General features: G+C 38.0%; 1 protein-coding gene across 1 annotated transcript in view; it reads right to left on the reverse strand.

The window, feature by feature from the left end:
• The window catches only part of LOC149083410 (transmembrane protein 178B), a 66251-nt gene extending 49569 nt beyond the window's left edge, over positions 1–16682 (reverse strand). Inside the window, exon 1 of the mRNA XM_089236694.1 lies at positions 16028–16682. Coding sequence (XP_089092820.1) covers positions 16028–16268 — 241 coding nt within the window. The 5' untranslated portion in view covers positions 16269–16682. The remainder of the gene's footprint in view (positions 1–16027) is intronic.
• Positions 16683–22004: the final 5322 nt, after the last annotated feature.

The raw sequence follows: 22004 nt of genomic DNA on the forward strand, positions 1-22004 counted from the left end.
CAGTGCTTTGAAATGATTCTTAACCATTCCGGGGAGCTGCGGGTGAAAAAAGCTTGAGAACCACTGCTACGATGATATTTTTTCTTGGTCTGAAAAACACCGTTATATTATGGTCCTCAAAGTGTGCGCCGCAGCTCCTAAGGACATCGCGGTGAGCTGTTGATATTGATGTTGTGCCTGTTCAACGCTTTGAAGTCCTGCAGTTTTTGTTGGCTTATTCAGAAGAACCGCAGACGAATGTTGACTGAGGAAAGGAAGCCGCAGTGGTGAAGCTAAAGTTAAGCTAACCACTGTTATACAGAGTTCCCAGCAAAATCCGCTTTATCATTTCACTGAATAAAATTCAGAAATTCCCAGTCTTTCACTGTTTCACTGACCAATACTCGTGAAGAAAGTAATATTAGGCCTAATTGAAAATCTTAACATTCCAAAACGTTTAGAGAATGCATTTATTCGTTTTAATTCCATTCACTCATTTTTTTTCCCTGATATTTGCCAAATATTTAACATTTTCGCAGACCATTTTTCATTTCCCAGACTTTTCAAGTCGTTGGGCCGCTTAGATCGAGATTTTACTGTATGTGTAATACAATGAACTGAATTTGATAAATTGACTAAGTAATTATAACTTTATGCTACCAATAAAAAAGCTCAAAAATGTACTGCACCTACTAACACCGCATTTTTTTTAGAGGAAATGTCAAAAACTGCATAAATTTCATGGTACGCGATGATGCTTGTGTGCCTCTGGATATAACTATAATCCCTCTACAATATTTTTTTATTGGTATATCTTTTAATTGAATACTTCAAGATTCTACTGTATATACAATTCTCATGTTATTCTTAATGACCTTAATTACTGTAAAATTGCTGATCTCATCCCCTTTAATGACATGCAGTACGAGACTTTTTTCCCCCCAAGGTTCGCCAATGTATGTTTTCTTTTCAAAGACAATGGCTGTTTCTTGAGGAATATTTAAGGCTTTCCTTGAAGACAATGTCAAGTCAAATCATCGTTACATTGAAATCAACTTCTATATTTGCACAGAATCATGCCGATAAAGTGCTCCAGGGTACAATCTAGTCATCACAGTTATAATTTCAGGTGCCAATGCCGTCAGTTCTTTAGTCATCAATAATGACCTGGGATTAATAAATCCCTGCAGTAGGTACTCAAACGTATGCAAAAAATTCACCGCCACGCAATTCACTGAAAAAGAATTCACCGACAAAGGGGCATAGTGAACAGGGCCGCCTCGATGACCGGCATCTTGTGCCTCCAGGAAAAGTGAGTGTCTTGAGGTCCCCTGCCTACCGATTTCCATACTTCCGATAATCGTAGCACCAAATCTCATTATGACGAGACCTCGGATGCACATAAGGTACTGGTTGGCCCACGCGTTTTAGACGACCCTGCCGGTAAGTTGAGCAAATGAACGAGTGAGCCCCTCCTACGGTCGCTCATTCACTTTGTATCTGTTCACCCACTGTGTTCACCCATCTGTTCACGGCCCTGTTCACTCCCTCACTCAAATGGTCACTCACACTTTCACTCCCTTGCTCAAGCCCTCGGTGACTCACTTATATTCGCCAGCTCATTCACAAACTCATTTGGTTACTTACCCGCTCACACACTTGCACACAATCACCTGGTCACTCACTCACTAGCGAAGTACTGTTATCGGTGAATTGGTGGCGGAGAATTGTTGTCAGTGAATTTTCGGTAATCGTACTGGAATGACGCCAATATGAGAAGCCACATCATAATTATGAGATTCGTGCGATGACACGAGTTTCGGAAAGCAATTTTATTCACGCGGAAACTCTTCATCGTCAACTTCATCGAAACGGAGAAGGAACAAAAAAAATGTCTGTTCAATGCCACAGTTCACTGATGAAAAATTCGGAAACGCTTTTTCACACGACATGACGATGTCAATACTCAAAAGAAAAATTCCATACAACCACTAACAACCGGAACATATGAGAAGAAAAATATAAAAAAAGGGACACAATAATATGAAGCATAAGTATCCGTAAACCTGTCAGAGGTGCCACGAGAAAGAAGAAACACCTTTGATATGTTGTACGTACTACATACAGTATAAAGGGAGCAAATTTTTTTGCTTTCTTGAAATGGCAGCGATGTTCAGGGAAGCAGAAAACACCATAAGAGAGATGAATATGGCACACACACACACTCTGCATGATGGTGGAAGTCGAGCGAAGATTACCACAGATTCAAGGCACGCATCGATGCTTTTTTCGGGGATTTGAGGGCACTGCACACGCTTCATACCAGATAATTTTCCCAATGCCGTGGATTCGCACGTAGAGAGACACACACAGAAACATTTGTCGATACGCGAAGAAACAAAAAACTCCAAAGGGAAAATATAATACGAAAAAAAAAAAGGCCCTTGAAACAAAAGTTTTTCATCATCAATGGCATGTTATGGCTCAATCTCTTCTCTTCAGACAATCTTGGACTTCCCTTTATGTGGATGCGTTCGACCTGACCTAAAAAATGGGATCTGAAAAGTAAACATGAACTCAACGCCTAGTGTGTGTGTAAGAATCGATATGAATCTAAACGAATATTGCAAGTGGTATATTCCAGGAGAATTTAGACTTTGATCAATCGGAAATTAGAAGTAAAATAACTAACCAACCCTACTAGTGAACTGTTTTTTCGAAACTTATAAAACAGGGCTGGACAAATCCTGGTTGCCAAGTCGACTAGAAACTCTGCATTGGCGAGTGAAATTGTCTACGTGATTGCTGAAGGAGTACAACAATGGCACAAAACTTTGATTTCATAAGTGACTTCCATCATAGAGAAGGGGGGGGGGGGTCAGTAAGTACAGGAAAGGTCGTGGAAACATTACTTGGGACAATTTTTCTTGAGGAAAAAACCAGGCTTGTGTGGACTCCTATTTTTTTTTCTTTTTAATTTGTTAAGCCCTGGTATGGAGCAGAGGTTCTTAACCCTTTGTGCCATAGTGGTGGTCAGCTGAAGTTGGTTTTCCCAACTTCGAGGTGCGAATGCGAACGGACCTCCCATTTAAAGGAGTCTATCCACTAAAAGCAATCGGGCCTGAATCATTTAAAAGTTCACTCATGACACAACAAGCAAAACGTCATCTGTCGAGTTGTTCGTAACCGAATCCGGAAAGAGGGCAGCATTACATGAGAACAATATTCCTAAGAAACAGACTTCACGTTAGACGCACAACACATACATTTGAAACGCGTACTCATTCTTTAGAAATTCCACCGGGGAATATGAAAGAGGTGCATGCGTGATTTAGTAGTATGTATTAACTCTGTAAATAAGATGAAGACCACGGACACCTTTAAAGAGTAATATTCAGCGTATAATGTAAAAACGGTAATTTGATTGTTTTCCCTCCATCCAAGATCAGTGACTCGCCCAAAAATTCTACAAGGATCCATATTCAAGAACCACTGAAAAGAGCACGTGTGTCCACCCAAATGATACTAAATATTAACCGCAGGTCGAATGCTGCTCAATAAGCAATGTAGAACCAGGGCCGCAACTAGATGCTTGGTCACCCGGGGCAAGTGCGCATTTTGGCGCCCCCTTGTAATGTTGGAGAGGTTTAAGAATAAAATTTGCGCCCCCTCTGGTCCAGCGCCTGGGGAACGAGACCCGCCTGCTCCCCCCTAGTTGCGGCTCTGTGTAGAACTTATTCGTTAGCAATGTTTTTAATGCAATTTTTGGATAATTTCAAGTGAATAAATACATGCTGTCACTGAAACCGATGTATGATAATTGTTTCAATGCGATTTAGATGAAATGGCCTTAGTGACTTCTTGGGGCCACATAATGTGTATTATGTGCCTATATATATAGTATATATTTTTATTTCTGTTGGTTATTGTCCAGCATTGTGTGTGTGTTTTTTTTTTTTGCAATTAAAAAAATATATTGCTCAATGAAATATTTCAATATTCTCGGGAGTGCGAAATTGGGCACAGAATAGAGCGTCTTGAAACATCAAGCTGACATACGCAACATCTTCGAGCAAAAATGTGACGTCAGCATTATCGCTACAATCAATCACTGTGCGATCCTATCCTGCTTTTCTTTTTTAACGTTTCCCGAGACATCACTTGGAGCGGCAACTTCGTTATAAGTTTAGCTCTTTAAAAAGGACTATTGTTTCTCTTTCGAATCTCTGCCCATCTTGACATAAACATAAATTGAAGACTGAAATACTGAGAAATTAAATTTTCTGGATGTTATGCCGAAATTAATAATTGGAAAGAAAAGTGATTTGTCTCCTTCGGGTCCCCTTGCATACCGGGCAACATAACGAATGCACCAGAGACACATTTTTCAATTCCTTGTCTCGCATTAGTAACGTGAAGCGCTGAGTGGAGACATAGTAGCCTTCCTTAACTACAGCAATTTTCGCTCCACAATTGGCGTTTTCTTTCCAAATATTAGTTTCGGCATAACATCCAGAAAATTCAATTTCTCAGTATATTTCGGGCCAAAAAACTACCATCTCTGAAGACTGAAATGACTTCCGATCGGTTTTTTTTCATTTCCACGCTTAAACTACGCAATGGCGTTCTCTAAATGCGATTGATTTCACGTGTAAATGGTTCAACGCATTCCCAGGTTCCACTTATTTTCAGCTCGCTGAAGATCTAGATTGTCCTAAGTTGAGAAAAACAGATTCTATATATTTATATCGATTCGAGTACGGTCGTAAGCGAATCCTAGAGTGTAATCCGAAACAAAAACACTCTGCCGATATTACACTCGAAAGGAGTCTTCAGTACATTTCCCGTTAACAAGGCCAACCCTTTAGGATACAGAATATTATTCTGAGAGCTTTTAAGCTGGAATTCATTATCACACCACGCACGTATGTAATAGCAATGAGTTGTTAAACTTTGTTTTCAATTTTTCATAAATAATGTCGTTCTATTTAAAGAAAATGTTATCTTGAGGATTTTCCCCATAAGATAAGATGTGATAATGAAGGTGAAAACATCACCTATTTAAGGATTTCACCGAAGAAAAACGCTAAATATTATCATCATCACGGACCGCGTACCCTGCAGCGAACATACCACCATGCTATCTATTATCACGATGAGGGATAAGTCATCATCAAAATTTTCAATCTATGTTGACCACGGGAATACCGATGACCTTTTCGGCTGCTGTCGGCTCTCTATTACTACCACCATCACGAATCTTGTGGTCATAATCATCTGAGAAACGAAAATAGCACGAAACGGCTGCGCCGTGTCAACAATTTTCCAGTTTCCCTCTCTCTATATACACATCATGAGTTATGTGTGCCATTTTTTTTTTTTTTACGTGATCCCACATATGTAATTCTTATCTTAGAAAGTCATCACAAGATATTTTAGGGATATGTTCGTGAGTGTGGATAACGGTAAGAGAAATATCGAATTTTTATTTTCAGTCCCAATATAGTTTTAAAAACCCATGACGTCCTGAAAAAGCATTGAAATGCGTTTTCATATGCACTCTGTTCAAATATATATACAGCGTTCACAAATAACGTGTAGAACTAGGATCCGTTTTTCATGTTTGAAGGGATTGTATAGTTATTAAAATAAAAAAAAACTTTTTATACGGACACCCTGTATTCAAGAACCCAATTACAAAGTTGTTGCCTTGCCTTTCCTGATGCCAACTAGAAAAATACACGTACAATATTCGCTGAGATATTCGACTTCGATCAATTTAAATGGAGAATAGTTGGGAAAAAAACAGCGTTAAATGCGGGTAAAATAGTTCACTTGTATTTTTAACACTGTTTTTTCCCAACTTTCCACCGTTTTTCGAAGTCGAGTATCTCAGCGAATATTATACTTAGAAACACGGAATTTTTTTTAGTTGTTATTAGGAAAGGCAAAGTAACAACTTTGTAATTGGGTTCTTAAGTACAGGGTGTCCGTATAAAAAGTTGATTTTTTTTATTTTAATAATTATACAACCCCTTAAAACATGAATGACATATGAGGCGTTTAGAATACAAGTGGCGCAAGTCCAAAAATTAAAAAAATCGTAAATTTAGTTTTAGCATATTCTACATTATGAGGTTTATTCTGAGCACTAGTGAAATAAGCCCACATCTCTCAACTGTTTCAAAACAAAACTTAATTGAATTTGAAAAAAATATGGATTTTGTTATCTACATATTACTTTAAGACTAAAATCTTAAAAACAGTTTTGATGGACTTGCATCACTTGAATTCTGAGCACCTCAAATCTGAGTACTAAACATTATTTGAAAACGTTTTTCCAATTAGAAGTACGCCTCAGGATCAACGGTTCGCCAATACAATACCATGCACCCTGTATATATACAGGTGCACCGAGAAGGAATTGTCTAATCACTTTGAAATCTATAATATAGAAAGGTGTATGTACGGAGAATGAAATAAATTATCAAATTATCGTTGCAAAGGTAGGGATTTATTACTAAATGGTGGCAACATAACGTCAATAGGTCATGAACCCTCCTCGGGTTAGAGCTCCTTGAAATGCTTTTTACGAAGGCCTGTATCTAGTTACAATGCAAGCTGATTGTTTTTTTAAACTCGATAAGTCCCTTATATACCCCCATTGAAGAAATTTAGCAGCTTTAGTTAAAGCATTTTTTGCTTCAAAAACAGAGACAAATCGTTTACCTTGAACTTCAAAAAAAAAAAAAATCGGAATATAGTGCCTGGTGTGAAAAAAAAGGAAACTATTAATTTCTACATTTCTTCAGTCAAGGCATGTCCCCCGCCCCATGACTTTCCGAGGAAGTCGCCAAATTGGTTTTTGGATACGATTTGTATGCCCCACAATCTTCCGGCTGAAAAAACAAATATATCACTTGATCCAAAAAACATTTCAGCTACACGAGGAGCTCATGATCTATTGATATTATGTTGACACGATTCAGTAATAAAGCATTGTTTTGCCGCATGATCTTAACCCCTTCATTCTCGACATTTACACCCGAAATTTCAAGAGCGAATGAACAATTTTTTTTTATAGTTACACGAATAAACCTTCTACAACATAGTGCAGAGCCGGAACTAGAAGGCAGGCAAAAGGGGAAACCACACGAGTGGCAAAATAAAACAGCGGCAAAGTTCAGATAAAAATACCATTATAAAGTCATCAAATTTTATAAATGATAGAGGTAAAATCATATTTGCCCCGCCCACAAAAATCCTAGTTACGGCCCCGAAATAGTGTGTATATATAGCAATTCCATTTTTTTTTTAATATTCGATTTCTAATAGAATTATGAATATAGATAATAGTAATTTCGACTTAACAAAACTTAAAACGAGGACAACCTCCACTATCTGACGTGTTTCTCCACTAGTTACAAATCAAACGTATGATCGATTGATCGAAGGGGAAAAAAAAATCGAGCCAATCTCAAATCAAACCAACGATGACGATTATGATAAAGAAAAAAACCATTAACCATCGCATCTGAACGTTAAAAGATTTTGCATGCCTCACAGATTAGAAAACGCTAAGAACCAAACAAAAGACTCGATGTTGTTATTGTTTCTTTAGAAACAAAATCGATCAGCCGGACAAATCAAAAAAAGGGCAGCTTTACTCTATTTAATACTTCCCTATTTTAGTAAATCATTTGTTTCCAAGCTCTATCTATATCTGGGATACAAAATCGAAGTAAGTATCCGGGCCAAAGACAGAAAAAAAAAGCAGTACGGTATCCCAAAAAGAGAATATGGAGAAGAAACACTTCCTTGCGAAACCGACCTAATCGGCACAAACAAGAAGTAGGCTAGACTCTTCTCAAAGAAACAACGTATTGCCCAAAAAGACTTGGTGAATTGTTTTCGAAATTAGCCATCATCGAAGACATCTGATGGAGCATTCATTCAGAGGATGAAAAAAGAATAATCCCACAAAAGAAAAGTTATCAGACCGTATCCCTATATAAGAAAAGAAAAACAAGATACCCCCAATACTATATATAAAAAAAACTTGTCAATGTCGATTTTAATGTCTTGATGTATCTAAAGAAAAGAGAAAAAAAAATGAAGATTATAGAAAGTATCGCCGTAAAGAAACGTGATATTCAAAGTACAAATCGTACACGAATCGAGACAAAAAGATTCGCTTTAGCGAGGAATAATCGGGTTTTATATTGCATTTATGTGATGAGAAGCCATTCAGTGATGCGTTGGAACGGGAACAACGATATTCTAATGTGTTTCAGGGGGAAAAAAAAAAGAAAAACGAATATATCATGTTTCTTCTATTCCTCTCAATACATTCATTATTATAACTTTTCTTTCAATTTATTATGCATAATTTCTTTTCGTAAACAACCCATTAGTACCTGCTGATTTATATGAATCTAGAAATGAATCGAAGTGCTTGTGTTGAGAAAAACATTGTTGTGAGATCAAGATTTAGTTCCGAATCTTGAATCTGTCGGAAAAAAATATCTGCAGTACTTCTATATCTACTACTTTGGAACGTGGCTGTATGGTTATTCATTAACCGGAATAACCTCTTCGCTCCAGAGGTAAACATGGGTATAGCCACTAAGTATATTTAACATCTATATACTTATTCCAGTCGTGTTACACATGTGTACTTTCGTTTTAAATAGTCTTAATGATTCTTTTTCAAGTTAAGAGCTGAGGTACACATGTGTACCTAACTCAAATGGTTCTAGTGAAGATATCGACCAACATTATTTTCTTTTTAAAGGGAATTTTGACATACAATCAATACACAAATCAATCGAGGAAAAAATAATTCAATGCCCAGTTTTGACTCAGGTTTGAAGACGATAAGTGTTGTGTTGACTTTAAATCTAAAAATGCCGATTTTTTGCGATGTCATTTACATCATTTTTACATTTATCGTTCTCACCCGAAACCGGCGAAACACATTCAACTGGAGTGAAAAATGTTTCATTGGTCAAATAATCAAATGCTTTAAGGCAGCGTTTCTCAACACATGGCACACAGACTGGGTAAAAAATTAATTCTAATAGAACAAAAATTTGTCTATCATAGTAATATACTTACGAGTTCAAATAAACAATTTGACCTTCATATACTTAGAGCAACTAATACTTTAATGCAGCAAAATATAAGAAATTTCGATCCTAAATACAGAACACCGCAAAAAAAAAAAGGCAATTTTAAAGAAATTTGCTGATCATTGACGAAGGGTGTGAGCAGATTGCAGTAAATGCAAAAGTATTTCTCGAAACCTTCATCATGACTAAGTGACCATATTTAACCCAGGGCATGACAGTTAAAAAAATCTTGAAATATAAGTCTAGAATAATATAGGCTTTCTTAGACTATTCCGGAGTCTTTTCTATGTTAGCAGAAACGCTGAAATAATTTCAGATAATTTTGGGTCCTCACTTTAGTTCAGTTTTCGTACATGAAAAACAAATTAGGCACTAATATGATTTTAGTCACCAAATTGAGCTGATGCCTGGGATTTGTCAAGCTCCGATTTAATCAAACATTTCAGGAGCCATTGGGTTCTGAAAGCAGAAAGGTGAGAAAACGCTATTCTGAAGCCGGGATTACACTATAAAAGTTTTGTAAAAGCTCTTTGATAAAATTTGAAAAATTCCACCAATAAGATCACCGGTTGCATTTGCTCGAATGTAACCTAAGAGTTTTATTGGTTGGATTTTTCAAGTTTTATAAAAGGGATTTTAATAAACTTTTATAGTGTAATCCCGACCTAAGGGATTAACTTTTATGTTAAATAACTACAGTATCGTATTTCCGCACATAATCAGACATGCAGAAAAGAATTGATACACACCAGTTTGGAATATTTAATTTCCGGCAATTGGGATAGAAAGTGATTTTGACGATAGTGGTTTGAATGACATTGAACATGAAATTTATAGAATTGGATTTTGGATTTATTGGCGCAAGGACCAATTGTCAAACTGCACCAAACATGAAATTTAATATTTATTGAATCAAAATTACCTTTCTAACCACTTTTTCAGAAAATAAACTAGCATTTTGTTTACATTCCTTGTAATTTTTTTAATACAAAACTGGGAATTTTCGAAAATTTGTCTAGCAATCGCCACAGTTAAATTTTAGGAGGTCGCACATGACTATAGGTACTTTCCTGCAAGGCATGTCCATGCATTATTTTGTAAATCAAACAAACATTTTTTGTGAGTGAAAATTCATTATGTGCTTAGTTTCCTTATTGTGATTAAAACAACATTCATTTAAACCTTTTAAAATATTTTTAGCAGCTCTATGTATGCTTTTTGAAGCAAACAACTTTTCATCAAATTTTTTGTTCCTTAAAAAGACGGGTGCCTTGCGCATCATTGTATGAGCCATTTCACCTTAACCCCAAAGTGGGCAATATCGTCCCCGGTGGTAGATGGAATGATCCGGGGGGAGAGTGAAAGAAGCTACGTGTATAACCTATGGATTCGCTCGAGTTAGGGGGCGATGAGAGGAAAAAAATTTGAAGGGGGCGGTGGAACAAAAAGGTTGGTAAACTATAACTTAACCCTTTAACTATTAACGGGACACATGTCCTACGAGTATCCCACCATTGAGTATGGGCATATATGTCCTACTTCGTGGTTTGAAAACAGTTCCGTAAAAAAAAATTAAATGCTAAATTTGCTTTATTCGTGATCCATTTTATTTTCATAATAAAATGGGAGTCAAATTCGAGTAAAAGGAAGAATTAATTCGTAGTCACATTGTTAAAGCTCTGGTTTTCTTTATATTTTGCATGATATAAAAGAATGTATTATAGACATGAACCTGTCCTTAAAAAAAAGTCACTTTTTTAACTTTAAATAAAAATTTTCGTTTTCAATGATTGGCAACTCAAACATTTTTGGAAAAGATTTATGCTTCTCCCCCCCCCCCTAAACCTTTCGTGCACCCTCTAAAGCTCGATCCTGCGTACGCCCCTGAAAAGATCTCATGAAATGGGATCGCAGAGAGTGTCTATATTCTTAATTTCCTCATCCGAGTCCTTGTAGAATACGAAGGTATTTCCATTCCATAATGTGGATCATAGCGAAAGGTCATTTAAACATTTATTTATTCGATGCCCTATGGCAAAGGTGGCCGCCTCAATAAATTCGGGCCAAGGTACGATAAGAGCAATAATCTTTTTAGTTCTTCAAACGTATTTACAAAAAACTTGGAAAATCAGTATTCCCCCCCCCCCCTTTGGAGTTGTCTCCATTATTTGCAGAAAATTAATCAGTCATGAAATACTTCTCTAGAATATTCTTATTATATACTTGTTTATTTTTTTATTTATTATTCCTTTTATACTAGCTGGGATGAGTCTAGCCACCGCTTCTGAACCCTTTTATTTGTCCTTGGCTCCCTTCGGACTGTATATTTTTGTCGTGTCCCTCCCCCCCCCCCTCCATCGAGGAGAGAGATCCTTTCAATTTATTGCAGGATTTGACACATCAAAAAAGAAGCCCAGCATATTTTTTCTCAGTAAAAATGATCCTTAATGATGTTTTCTCAACCTTTCTATGCTGGATGATACGTTATGAAACAGAAAAATTTTGTGTCATACTTGGACTCTAATTCAGCAATCAGAAAATTTCAGGCGCAAATACCGGATTTCTAGTTATCATGGTGATTTGTCATGCCCTAGCTTATTAAGTTGATTTTTGGTAATACCTGGTTGCTGTAAGTACCTAGATGATAAAATAATCTTGCAGTACATGGCCGTCTCATGTATGGTTTTCTGTGATTCCACAGTTTCAGGCGCGAATGCCAGCCGATCTCCCCGATAAAAGGTCTCACCACAAAGCAACTAGCCTAAAACGGCACAAATATTTAATCATTACCCTTCGCTCATAGTTCGAAAAATAGAGGGCAGATGGTAGCAGATGCAGCAATGCACAGAAACAAACTTCACGTTAGGTTCACAACACTAATATGCATATTCCAACATATACCAATTCGTTAGAAGTTCCGTAGAAGAATATGGACGAGGTGTAGGTGTGGTTTAGTAGTAGTACATGGCCGTCTTAAGATCATAAGCCTCTGAGCAAAATTATTTTTAGAAGTGCCCTTCCACCGCACCTATCAGCTGAACATGCCTGCCTCTATGTAATGTGATCTGATTGAAATTTCTGAGAGTATGTTTACTCTCAGAAATTTCAATGAGATTACATTACCATGAGAGGCCCATGCATAAGGCAGCACGGATACAGTATCTGTAAACAATCCTGGCACATACACGGTATCTTTTATTCTCCTTGAACCCATCCACAGTTATTATAACGGTCCCACAACTATATAAATAATACCGTAATAATCCAAAAAATATAAACAGCATTAACTTCCATTACCACAGTGGCATCAAAAGAAAAATAAAGCTTTATGTTTCCATATCTATAATAAGACAAGCGGATTTTCTTCCGCGTGACCTTCGGGGTCGCACCTCCATTGGAATGCCATTCTGTTGAGGACATGGATACTTCATGGATGTAAAAAAAAAAGAAGGCATGTATGGCCTTTGCAGCTTGAGGGATAGGCGGTCGGCCCGATGACTACTAGTTAGGATGGCAAAAAAAAAAATGATGGCTTCGGGCTTTTGGCTGCTGGTCAAACTGGTTCTGCATTGCAAATGATTTTAACCTTTTGGTTAAAAAAAAATCACTGGTTCCCTCAGAGGAGTTTGTTCCTTTAGAGGGGAGGAGGAACTTATCATGTGTGTGGATAATATCATTCTGAGGCCTTTTGGCTCGAGGCCAGGGATGGGAAACAGGATTCGGCCAATCAAAATAATATGAATATTCGGGTAATTATAACATCGGTGATCAATAAATGTCTCACTGTGGGAAATGTTTCCTGACTGTTACATTCGAAAATTTATTGATCACAAATGTTCAATTTTGAATTGATCTCGATTCGATTGGTTTTTGAAAATGGGTGTGGAGAGATTATATAATTTAATTGCTTTTTTAAATGAATCACAGATCGCGGGCTCGTGAACAGACAAGTGATTCGATTAGTAGAATTATGCAAAGTTCTGTGTGTGACAGCCGCTACCAGTTTTTTCCCATTTAACATACATTTTCTTATTTTTCTACCTTAATAAGTAGCCATTTATCAAACCGAATAGCACTGACTGGTATGTACAGATTAATGATCAGCTCACTATTTTGGAATAAGTAAATGTAGGCATGTCAGTTTGTCTTTTTATAATTGGGTTGTGCAATGGATTCTTATCAGTCACAGCGTTTGGAGCTCAAGACCACAGATTGCCTTTTTTTTCCAGCTCGCATACAGGTCCGGTTCTAGACATTTTTCGGTCCGATGGGGAGAGAACATTACCAACCCTGCATAACATCCGCATAAGCATGGCCCACCCCAACAAAAGAGAAGTTGACAAGGCTCAAGCTCAGTAATTCTCAGAGTGTGCGTCGCAGCTCCTGGAAGAGTCACGGTGAGCTGGAAATATTCATTTTAGTGCCTATTTATGGCTTTGAAGTGGTTCTTTTATAAGTGAAAATATCTACTAAACTATTTCAGGCAACCGCATACGAACCGTGAACTGGACAAGAGAGCCGCAGGAGATAAAAGTTTGAGAACCACTGCTCTAGCTCACATGTTCGGCTTCTTCCTGCTTTCCCGGAGATTTTTTTTTCAATCTTCGCTCCACCCATTGACTAAAAAAATCCAATGTAGGTTGCCCACTGAAAGTCTTGGCTTATGAGTGAATCAAAAACAGGGCTTGACAAATCCCAGGTGCCAAGTCGCAGTGGTGACAGAAATTTATACAAGGCCACAACAGGCCAAATGCCCAACAAGGTGGCTGAGAAAGATGCCCATAACAAATATGGATGTCACACATTACTAAAATAAAATAGTTAATCATTTTAGGCACCAGCACTCTTTTTTTAATATTCTATTGGTAAATATATGAGTCTGAGGATAATACAAAATTTTCCGAATATATCTCACGTGTCAACCAACGTAAAAAAGGGGCTCTAAATCCCGTAAGATTCAAAAAAAAAAATACACACACATTTTAGACCATTTTCCTCGGGGTAAAAAATTTTTGGCTCAAGACATTCTTTTTTCGAGTTTGTCAAGCCCTGCCTAAAGGGGTCCTGCCTGACTGTTTGGTAATGAAGCATAAAAGTATCACCAAACCACAAAGTCTTATCGGATGAGTCAACCCACCCAAGGTAAAACACCTCGAGTCAAACAGCCCTCCACCCACTTTCTTTGAGAAAATCCTGCTTACGCTACTGTATATTGGTATTTATCAGGTTGCTTAAATTCGACGCCCTCGGATATTTAATCTTTTTGATAACTCGAAAACAACTTTTCAAATCTATGGTGGGACGCTAGGGCTCCCGTTTTTCGCATTCACGAACACGGGCCCCAATTTAAACATATATTCACTGGACTTACCAAGCATCTCTGAGTGTCTGACCTCTGCCAGTGGGCTCACTTACGCTTACTTCACCCAGGAATCCTACCGAAGTTAAATTCGGGACCTACTCAAGTCCCTAAATGAACCTTAGAGCAGGACAAAATCACCTTAAATATTTCAAAATAATTATCCGTTCCTTTTACATGGTGGAAGGCTGGCACTGTCAGGGCTCCACCTGGGACAAACCTTAGTTTTTATCTTTATCCCATTATAAATTTATAATAAAAAGGCTGGTGATCCGAATCATTTTGGTCGGTATTTCCTATTCTCCTACAGAAAGACCCATGAAAAATTTTGATCTGAAAAGGACAAGGATCCTGTAGGATGTGAGGTGCCCTGACAGTGTTTTGTGACGAGTCCGGAAATTTTTATCACGGTTAGAAAGCAATCCGACTAACACGAACACAAAAGAACTTCGATTGAAGTGTGAATTGACCACCTCTTCCGACTTCTCTACAGGCCGCTATAGACACGACCACCTAAATTACACATCTAGGTTATCTAGGTGGTCGTGCTATAGACCAGTGGTTTTCACAAGGAAGTCCGCAGACCCCTGGCACGTTGCTAAGGGGGTGCATGTTTCAGAACAGACAATAGAATTAGAGGCATTAAGTTATAGAAAATAAAGTGACTTCAAAATATTAAAAAGATGGTGGCACGGACCCAGTATTTTATAAGATCCAGGAATTACAGGGGGAGACCTGAGGTTTCAAATACAAGTTTACGCCAATGAAATAAAATAACTATGAAACGCGTGACTACGAGAAAGAGCAGGGCTTGACAAATCGGTAAATATATTTATGAACCAGACAAATTTCTTAGGAGCCAAGCAGTTTTTATTGAAAAAAAAAATTTTTCTCTGAAAGATAATTCTTCGACTTCTCTGGGGACTAAACTCCTTTTTGTGTTAAAAGACGTACTAATACGTAGTGTAATAAAATTTTAACAGTTTGTGTCATCCTTAGACTCCAATTTTGCAATCACATAGGAAATTTTAGGCGTCATTATAGATTTTCTAGTCGACCTGGCGCCTGGGATTTGTCAACCTGTCATAGAATAAGGGTTTTTTTTTTTTCCTCGGTGCTCAACCACAAGTCCTGTATAATTATTTCTGTATAGATAGATAATACGTATAATTATTACCTATGTAGTGATTTTCAAAAATCACTACATAGTGACTATTTTACACTGTATGATAATTAAATGTTATTAAATTAACTTCATTGTAACAACCAGTATGGGACCTTGGTGGTTTTCACTAACCTAATGTATTGTTATCATTCATCTAACAGTTTAATAAAACTGAAATTAATACGAATTGGAACTGATTTACCTTCTCTTAAAAATATATACGTATTACACGCATTAATTGAATGCAAAAACTACAAGCACAACTACAGCTGGTCAAATTTGACAAGTGGGCCCTTTATCTGGTTTTACTGTAATTATCACTGAAATAAGCCGATATACGTATTAATATCGATATTTTAAAAAATTCACAGCCATCACTGTGGTTCGACTTACCTCTCTTAGGCTTGTCACTCTGCGGGAAACAGACTCTGAAGAGCCCGACATCTCTACTGAAGTACCTGACGTCCTCGTCAAACTCCTTAGGGTTAGACGGAGGTTCCAAAATATCGATGTGCGTCCTATTCACCCGTATCTCGTACCAATTATCGGTACCGAACGCTATGGACAGGCACGCAACTGCCACCACTGCCGTGATGGTCGCGAACGAAAGCGTTACTGCAGAACAGGCCATCATTATTATTCGAGATTTTTTTTAGGAGTCGACTACGAAGAACAAAAAAACAGCTAACTCGGAACACAATCCTGTAATGAGTATGAATAATCAACACCCAGCGTGTGTGTGCGTCTAAAACTGTGAAGAGATCTAATAGCAGCTGTGTATAATATGTAGATTCCTTTGACTACAATAACGTTGGAATCATGGCCGAAAAACGTCGAAGAAAGATCACCACCACATAAGAAAACCAGTAGGAGGAGGAGGTTGTCGCATCGCCGCTCTGCTGTCGACCCCAACCGAACACAATGAGAAACAAAACGGAGAAAAAAAAAATTCAAACTTCTCTGTACAACCTGTCCGCTTTCTACGTACGCACAACTAGTTCTGAACTGACACACACTGCTCAACGCACCTGAATCGTTGGCTCTTTTTCCTCCTACCTCTCTCTCTGGCGCTTTTCGAAGATACGCATACGTCAGAGTTTGCTTTTACAGGTGAGGGGAAAAGGAATGATGCAAAGAGAACCGGCAGGGATCTCAAAGCCGTTCCGATTTCTACACAATTTTGAACCTGCTACAACAGGTTAGCTATCTCCTGAAGGACAAGAGAAATCTTTCTCTCCCTCTTTGAAAAAAATTCTTTCTCTTATATATATATATATATCTTATATATTTTATTTCTCTCGTACTGGGCCTATTACCGGCTCACCTTGCTATAATACGCCCTCACACTGCAAGCTGTTGGATCCTGCATGTATCGATTTCGTGAGCCATGTATTCTATATATTCCGTTTGAAGTGAACACGAACATCTATCGTGTGTAGTAATATTACTTTTATATACAGGGTGTCTCGTAATTCCTAATGCGGCCTTAATCTCATGAACCGTTCGTCGTAGGGTTGTAATTTAAAAAAATGCTCAAAATGTGTTCAGGGATCCCCCTGTACCAGTTTCGAGACTGAAATTAAAGTGTGCCACAAAATACAGGGTTTTTATAATTCAAGTTCCACTTTGAAATGGCCATAAAAGGGAAACTACTGAACAAAATGTTATCAAACTTGATAATCGTTTACAGGAGGTCATGGGATTCAATTTTCCGCAAAAAAAACGAAAAAGGAAAAAATGTTCAAAAAAATTCACCACCATAGCGGGGAATGGAGCTGTATGTAATATTGTTGTTAAACGATATAAAACATGAAGACATCGGTTTAAAATGTTTTTAATCGTTTCTGAATCGTGTACAAAGCATGTTCAATGTGACGTCCACCATTTTCTGAAAGGAAGTTAAATCGCATTACTGAGATCCTGATCCTACCGTTGATCCTAAGAGGCATACCTCCAGTTGGAAAAAGTATCCAGATAACGTGTGGACCTCGGATAAGTAATTGATATTGCAAAGGATTGTTTAGTTATCAAAATAACAAAATTAACTTTTTATACGGACGCTCAGTGCTCAGAAAACCCAATTTAAAAGTTGTTGTCTCTTCTGAGACCAACAAAAAAATCCATGTTTCCAAGTGCAATATTTGCTAGATAGTTGAATTCAAAAAAAACGGAGACGAATTTTTTTTTACAGTGAAAAAAAAAAACTTGAAGACAACTAACTAAATCATTTTCTAAAGAAATTCAAGACATAGTAAGTACGAATTTCATAACATTTATTGCAAAAACCAGAATTATATCCCGATTATGAGTGATAAAATGTGTGTACATCATAATAGAGTAATAAGCTGATGGTATATATGTACTAAGAGGGTTCTGCCCCCCCCCCGTCGCCTTTGGTAGCCAACCCCCCCCCTCCTCCTTTTTTTCTCTTCACAACATATCTTGTTTATTTCGTCCCACTTCATCAGAGTGCTACGAAAAGTGACATGTCAAAGCACCAGCACACTGACGAATTTTACAATAATAAAGCAACAAAAAACAAATGTGATTCATCAAGTAAGCCCAAAAAACTTCCCCCTGGGGGTTTTTCAGACTGGAGCCCTGTTGGACCACGAAAAATTTTCACTTGTATTAATTTTACCACCAAATAAATTCCAGGGCCCTAATCAAGGACCCGGGACCCAATTCGCAGAATTTTAGCGGGGACCCAGACTGGATTTATCTCGGCTTCCACTGTTGCAAATTTTACATTGTAAAACAAAAACAAAAAAATGTGCTTCATCTAGGGCCCCAAAATGGAACCTGTCAACTACTACAGGGGTGGGGGCCAACCTGGAAGCTTGTTGGACATCCCCCCCCCTCCCTGTGAGGGCCACAAAAAATATTCATTTTACCAATAAGTAATATCCAGGGACTCCAACCAATTACCCCGGACCCAATTCGCATACTTGTAGTGGGGACAAACACTTTGAACTTCCTCTGATCCAGAGTCCTTCAAGCACCGCCAATTCCAATAATTTCTAAGAGATTTGGAGAGTGAATTCGAGAGGCAAACTCATTACACAGAAATAAATTGGTTGTCTTGTTACGAAGATCTGGAAAAAATATCACTTTCTCATACGAGGCCAAACTATTCCCAAAAATTAAATATCAAGATGTTTCATTTCTTTAATGTATAAGACACGGGCAGTGGCGTATTTACGGTGGGGGGGGGGGGGGGTTAACGTCTATTGCCCGGGGCGGCAAGTTTAGAGAGGCAGCAAATTTGAGGAATGAATGGGCCGAGAAAGTTAGTAGAATGTACGTGAATTAGCAAAAAAGAATGACTTAGAGCGTGAGCAAGCGTGTGAATGCCCAAAAGAGTTACATACAGAGCGAGGGACCAGGTCAGTGAGTGACCTACAGCATGTGCAAGCATGTGAGAGATTGGCCTAGAGCAGTGTCTCCCAAAGTGGGCAATATCCCCCCCCCCCCCCAGGGGAGGATAGAAGCTACGGTTTCGACATAGTATCCTATGGCCTCACTTGAGTTGGGGGCGATGAGGGAAAAAATTCTGAAGAAGGGGCAATGGAATATAAAAAGTTTGGGAAACTGACTTAGGGCGTGTACAGATCAAAGCAATGACCTACTTTACCGCACACCAATTCCGATCATATATCGCCACACGGAAAATTCCAACCAGTGGATTTGGATGGGAAATGAACTCACCATCTACCGGTGGACGCCTCGATCTCGATAGGTAAGAACTTGTTTCTAATGTTCTAGGCCTGAATTCAAACCCGTGGACCTTGACGGTAACCATCATAGTGGAAGACGAGCATCTTTCCACTGCACCATCGCGCGCTAAAAGAATGACCTGAACCATGTGTAAACGTGTGAATGATCAAAAGAGTGACCTAGAGCATGTGCATGTATGCGAGTGACCAAAACAGAGTGCAAGCATGTGCATGTATGTGAGTGACCAAAACAGAGTGCAAGCAGTGCAAGCATGTGAATGACTAAAACACTTAGAGAGTGTGTGTGAGCATGGGAGTGACCAAAAGAAAGACACGGGTGTGCTTCCGGTGGGGGGGGGGGGGAGTAAAACCAAGCTCAAAGTGGTGAATTCAAAGAAAGACTACTTAAGAAAACTGGATAGAATGGGAGAAGTGCGGCAAAATTCGTGTATCCCACAGGCGGCAAGACCATAAATACGCCGGACATGGGTGCGACATTCCTAATTAACAATACGGGACAATTGAATGACTTACATACCAAACTTCAATGGAAAGATTAGCTAACACATATTTTTCCATGCAAGTTTTAGGTATAAATTGGATTTGCACGACTGTTGATGACTTTTATTCAGAAGAGAATATTCTCAACTAATTTTCCACATGTCAACAGTTGACTAATAAAAATCTCGATAGGTGCAATTAATTTCATGCGGTTAATTTATAATCCTACTTTCACTTCCCTTCAATTCCAAGTGAGAACAAATGTTTTAAATGTTTATAATTAATTCTTAATTACTAACAATTTTTTAATTATCAAATTAATTAATAAAATCAACAAATTTAAATTTTAGTAACTGGTGGCTCACTTGAAAGATAATTTTGAAGCAAATGACCCGTGAAGCAAATGAGTTCGACACCCCCTGGATTACAGATTATACTGTATTTACGGGAACGCTAAAAAATATCCACACAAATAAAAGAGTCGACGCTCGTTTCTTTGTTCCACGGAAAATGGACGTTATATTAGGAGGTCGTTATAAAAATAATTATTTATTTATATAATTATTATTAAAAATAATAAAGTTCAACTTCTCCGAATAATTGTATTGTCGGAATGAAAAAATTCCATTATGTTATAATGTTACAATGAAAATGTATCTGACTGGGAAAAGAAAAATTTTAATATGTAATTACGATATATACAGTGTCCCACAGTCGCCTGACGGTTTTAAAAATGAGATAGCAAGAAAACGGTGACGGATATTTAAGTCATTCTTGGGAATGCTCCTCTCCGCGCGCGTCATCTATCTTTCAAAAGTCAAAGTTTTGGCATACGGTCAATTTTTCCACGTCCCATTCACATTTTCAAAGTGGGGACATAATGACCATTTTTAAACACGTCAATTTTGAGACAAAAGATGTCTTACCAAAAAACGTAATTGTTGACGTCAGGCAACAACTTGGAAAGTATCGATTGGTCGGGGGCAACTCAACCAAGTTGCGACGTCGCAGGGAATTTTTCCCTCTAAGTTGAATAAATGGAACAGCTTTATCTCCGAGCCGGGTGTCGTGAATTCTACCAAAATTGGCCCGTAGCGTTTAAAAAGAAACACGATAATTCATATTCCGATAAATCGAAAAGACACAATAGATTTTTAACTGAGCCATGCATACCGTTTCAAATTTTGATTAATTTTTTTTTTGCTTGTGATCAGAGTTTCGAATTTTTTTTAACTCAAAATTCTAAAAAACTTCCGTTCATATGAAAATTTTGAACGTCTTTATGCAGTATCAGAGACGTGATAATGTAAACGTGGAAAGCTATCGGATTGGTTTTCATTGGAAAAACATTTCCGAAGTCGTCGCATACTTTTTACAATTAAATTCTTCGCGTACTTTCATTTCAAAGCAAAAAGAAAGAATGTAAAAGGCATTGTGCTATTACTTTGAGCAGGTCAATCTGACGTACGTCCCAACGTGTGTTCCAAAAGCAAAACTCTGGTTGTGGTAGACAACGCAGTACAAGTTTACGCGAAAACGAAACCGTTGGCAGGATGGCTTCAATGCAAAACAATGACCTTCATGAAGTTATAAATGATCCTGGAGTGAAAATTTCAACGTTCAGGACCGTTAGTTGTAAAAGGTTCTAAGTCAAAGGTTCGTACACACACAGCGGTTTTGTTCCAGATAAAGTAGCATCACATCATTTTGTGAATCTTTTTCCCGATGTGTCCAAGATATCTTGTTAAGCTGCAGCCCCACATGGGTGTCTGTCTTCCCTTTTCAGTTTGCTGAATATATAGGGTGTTTCACAGGAAAGATAGGAAAAAATTTAAGAGGGACTAGAACACACACCAATACAAACAATTGTCATCAAAGAATGCATGGTCTAACATGAAACGCAAACGTGCTAGTGCGTTTCGAAACGGCCGCTTCGCAAACGGCTTTCCTGTTGAAATTTATCGGGAGATAAAGAACACTATGCATTCAAATGTAACCTGAGGAAGAAGAAGGAACCGTATGCAAATCTGAGTCACAGGAATAAAAATCGCTGACACCAGCCCTGTAAAGTTGTTCCAGTGCACAACCGTTCTAACAGTTGTAACGTATGGGATAATGGCGCACTTTAGTAATACTAAAAAGCAGACATGCAT

This window comes from Pholcus phalangioides, unplaced genomic scaffold (genome assembly GCF_987345545.1).
Source record: "Pholcus phalangioides strain wild (caught in Gottingen) unplaced genomic scaffold, Ppha-v1.0 ptg000009l_1, whole genome shotgun sequence".
Lineage (NCBI taxonomy): Eukaryota > Metazoa > Arthropoda > Arachnida > Araneae > Pholcidae > Pholcus > Pholcus phalangioides.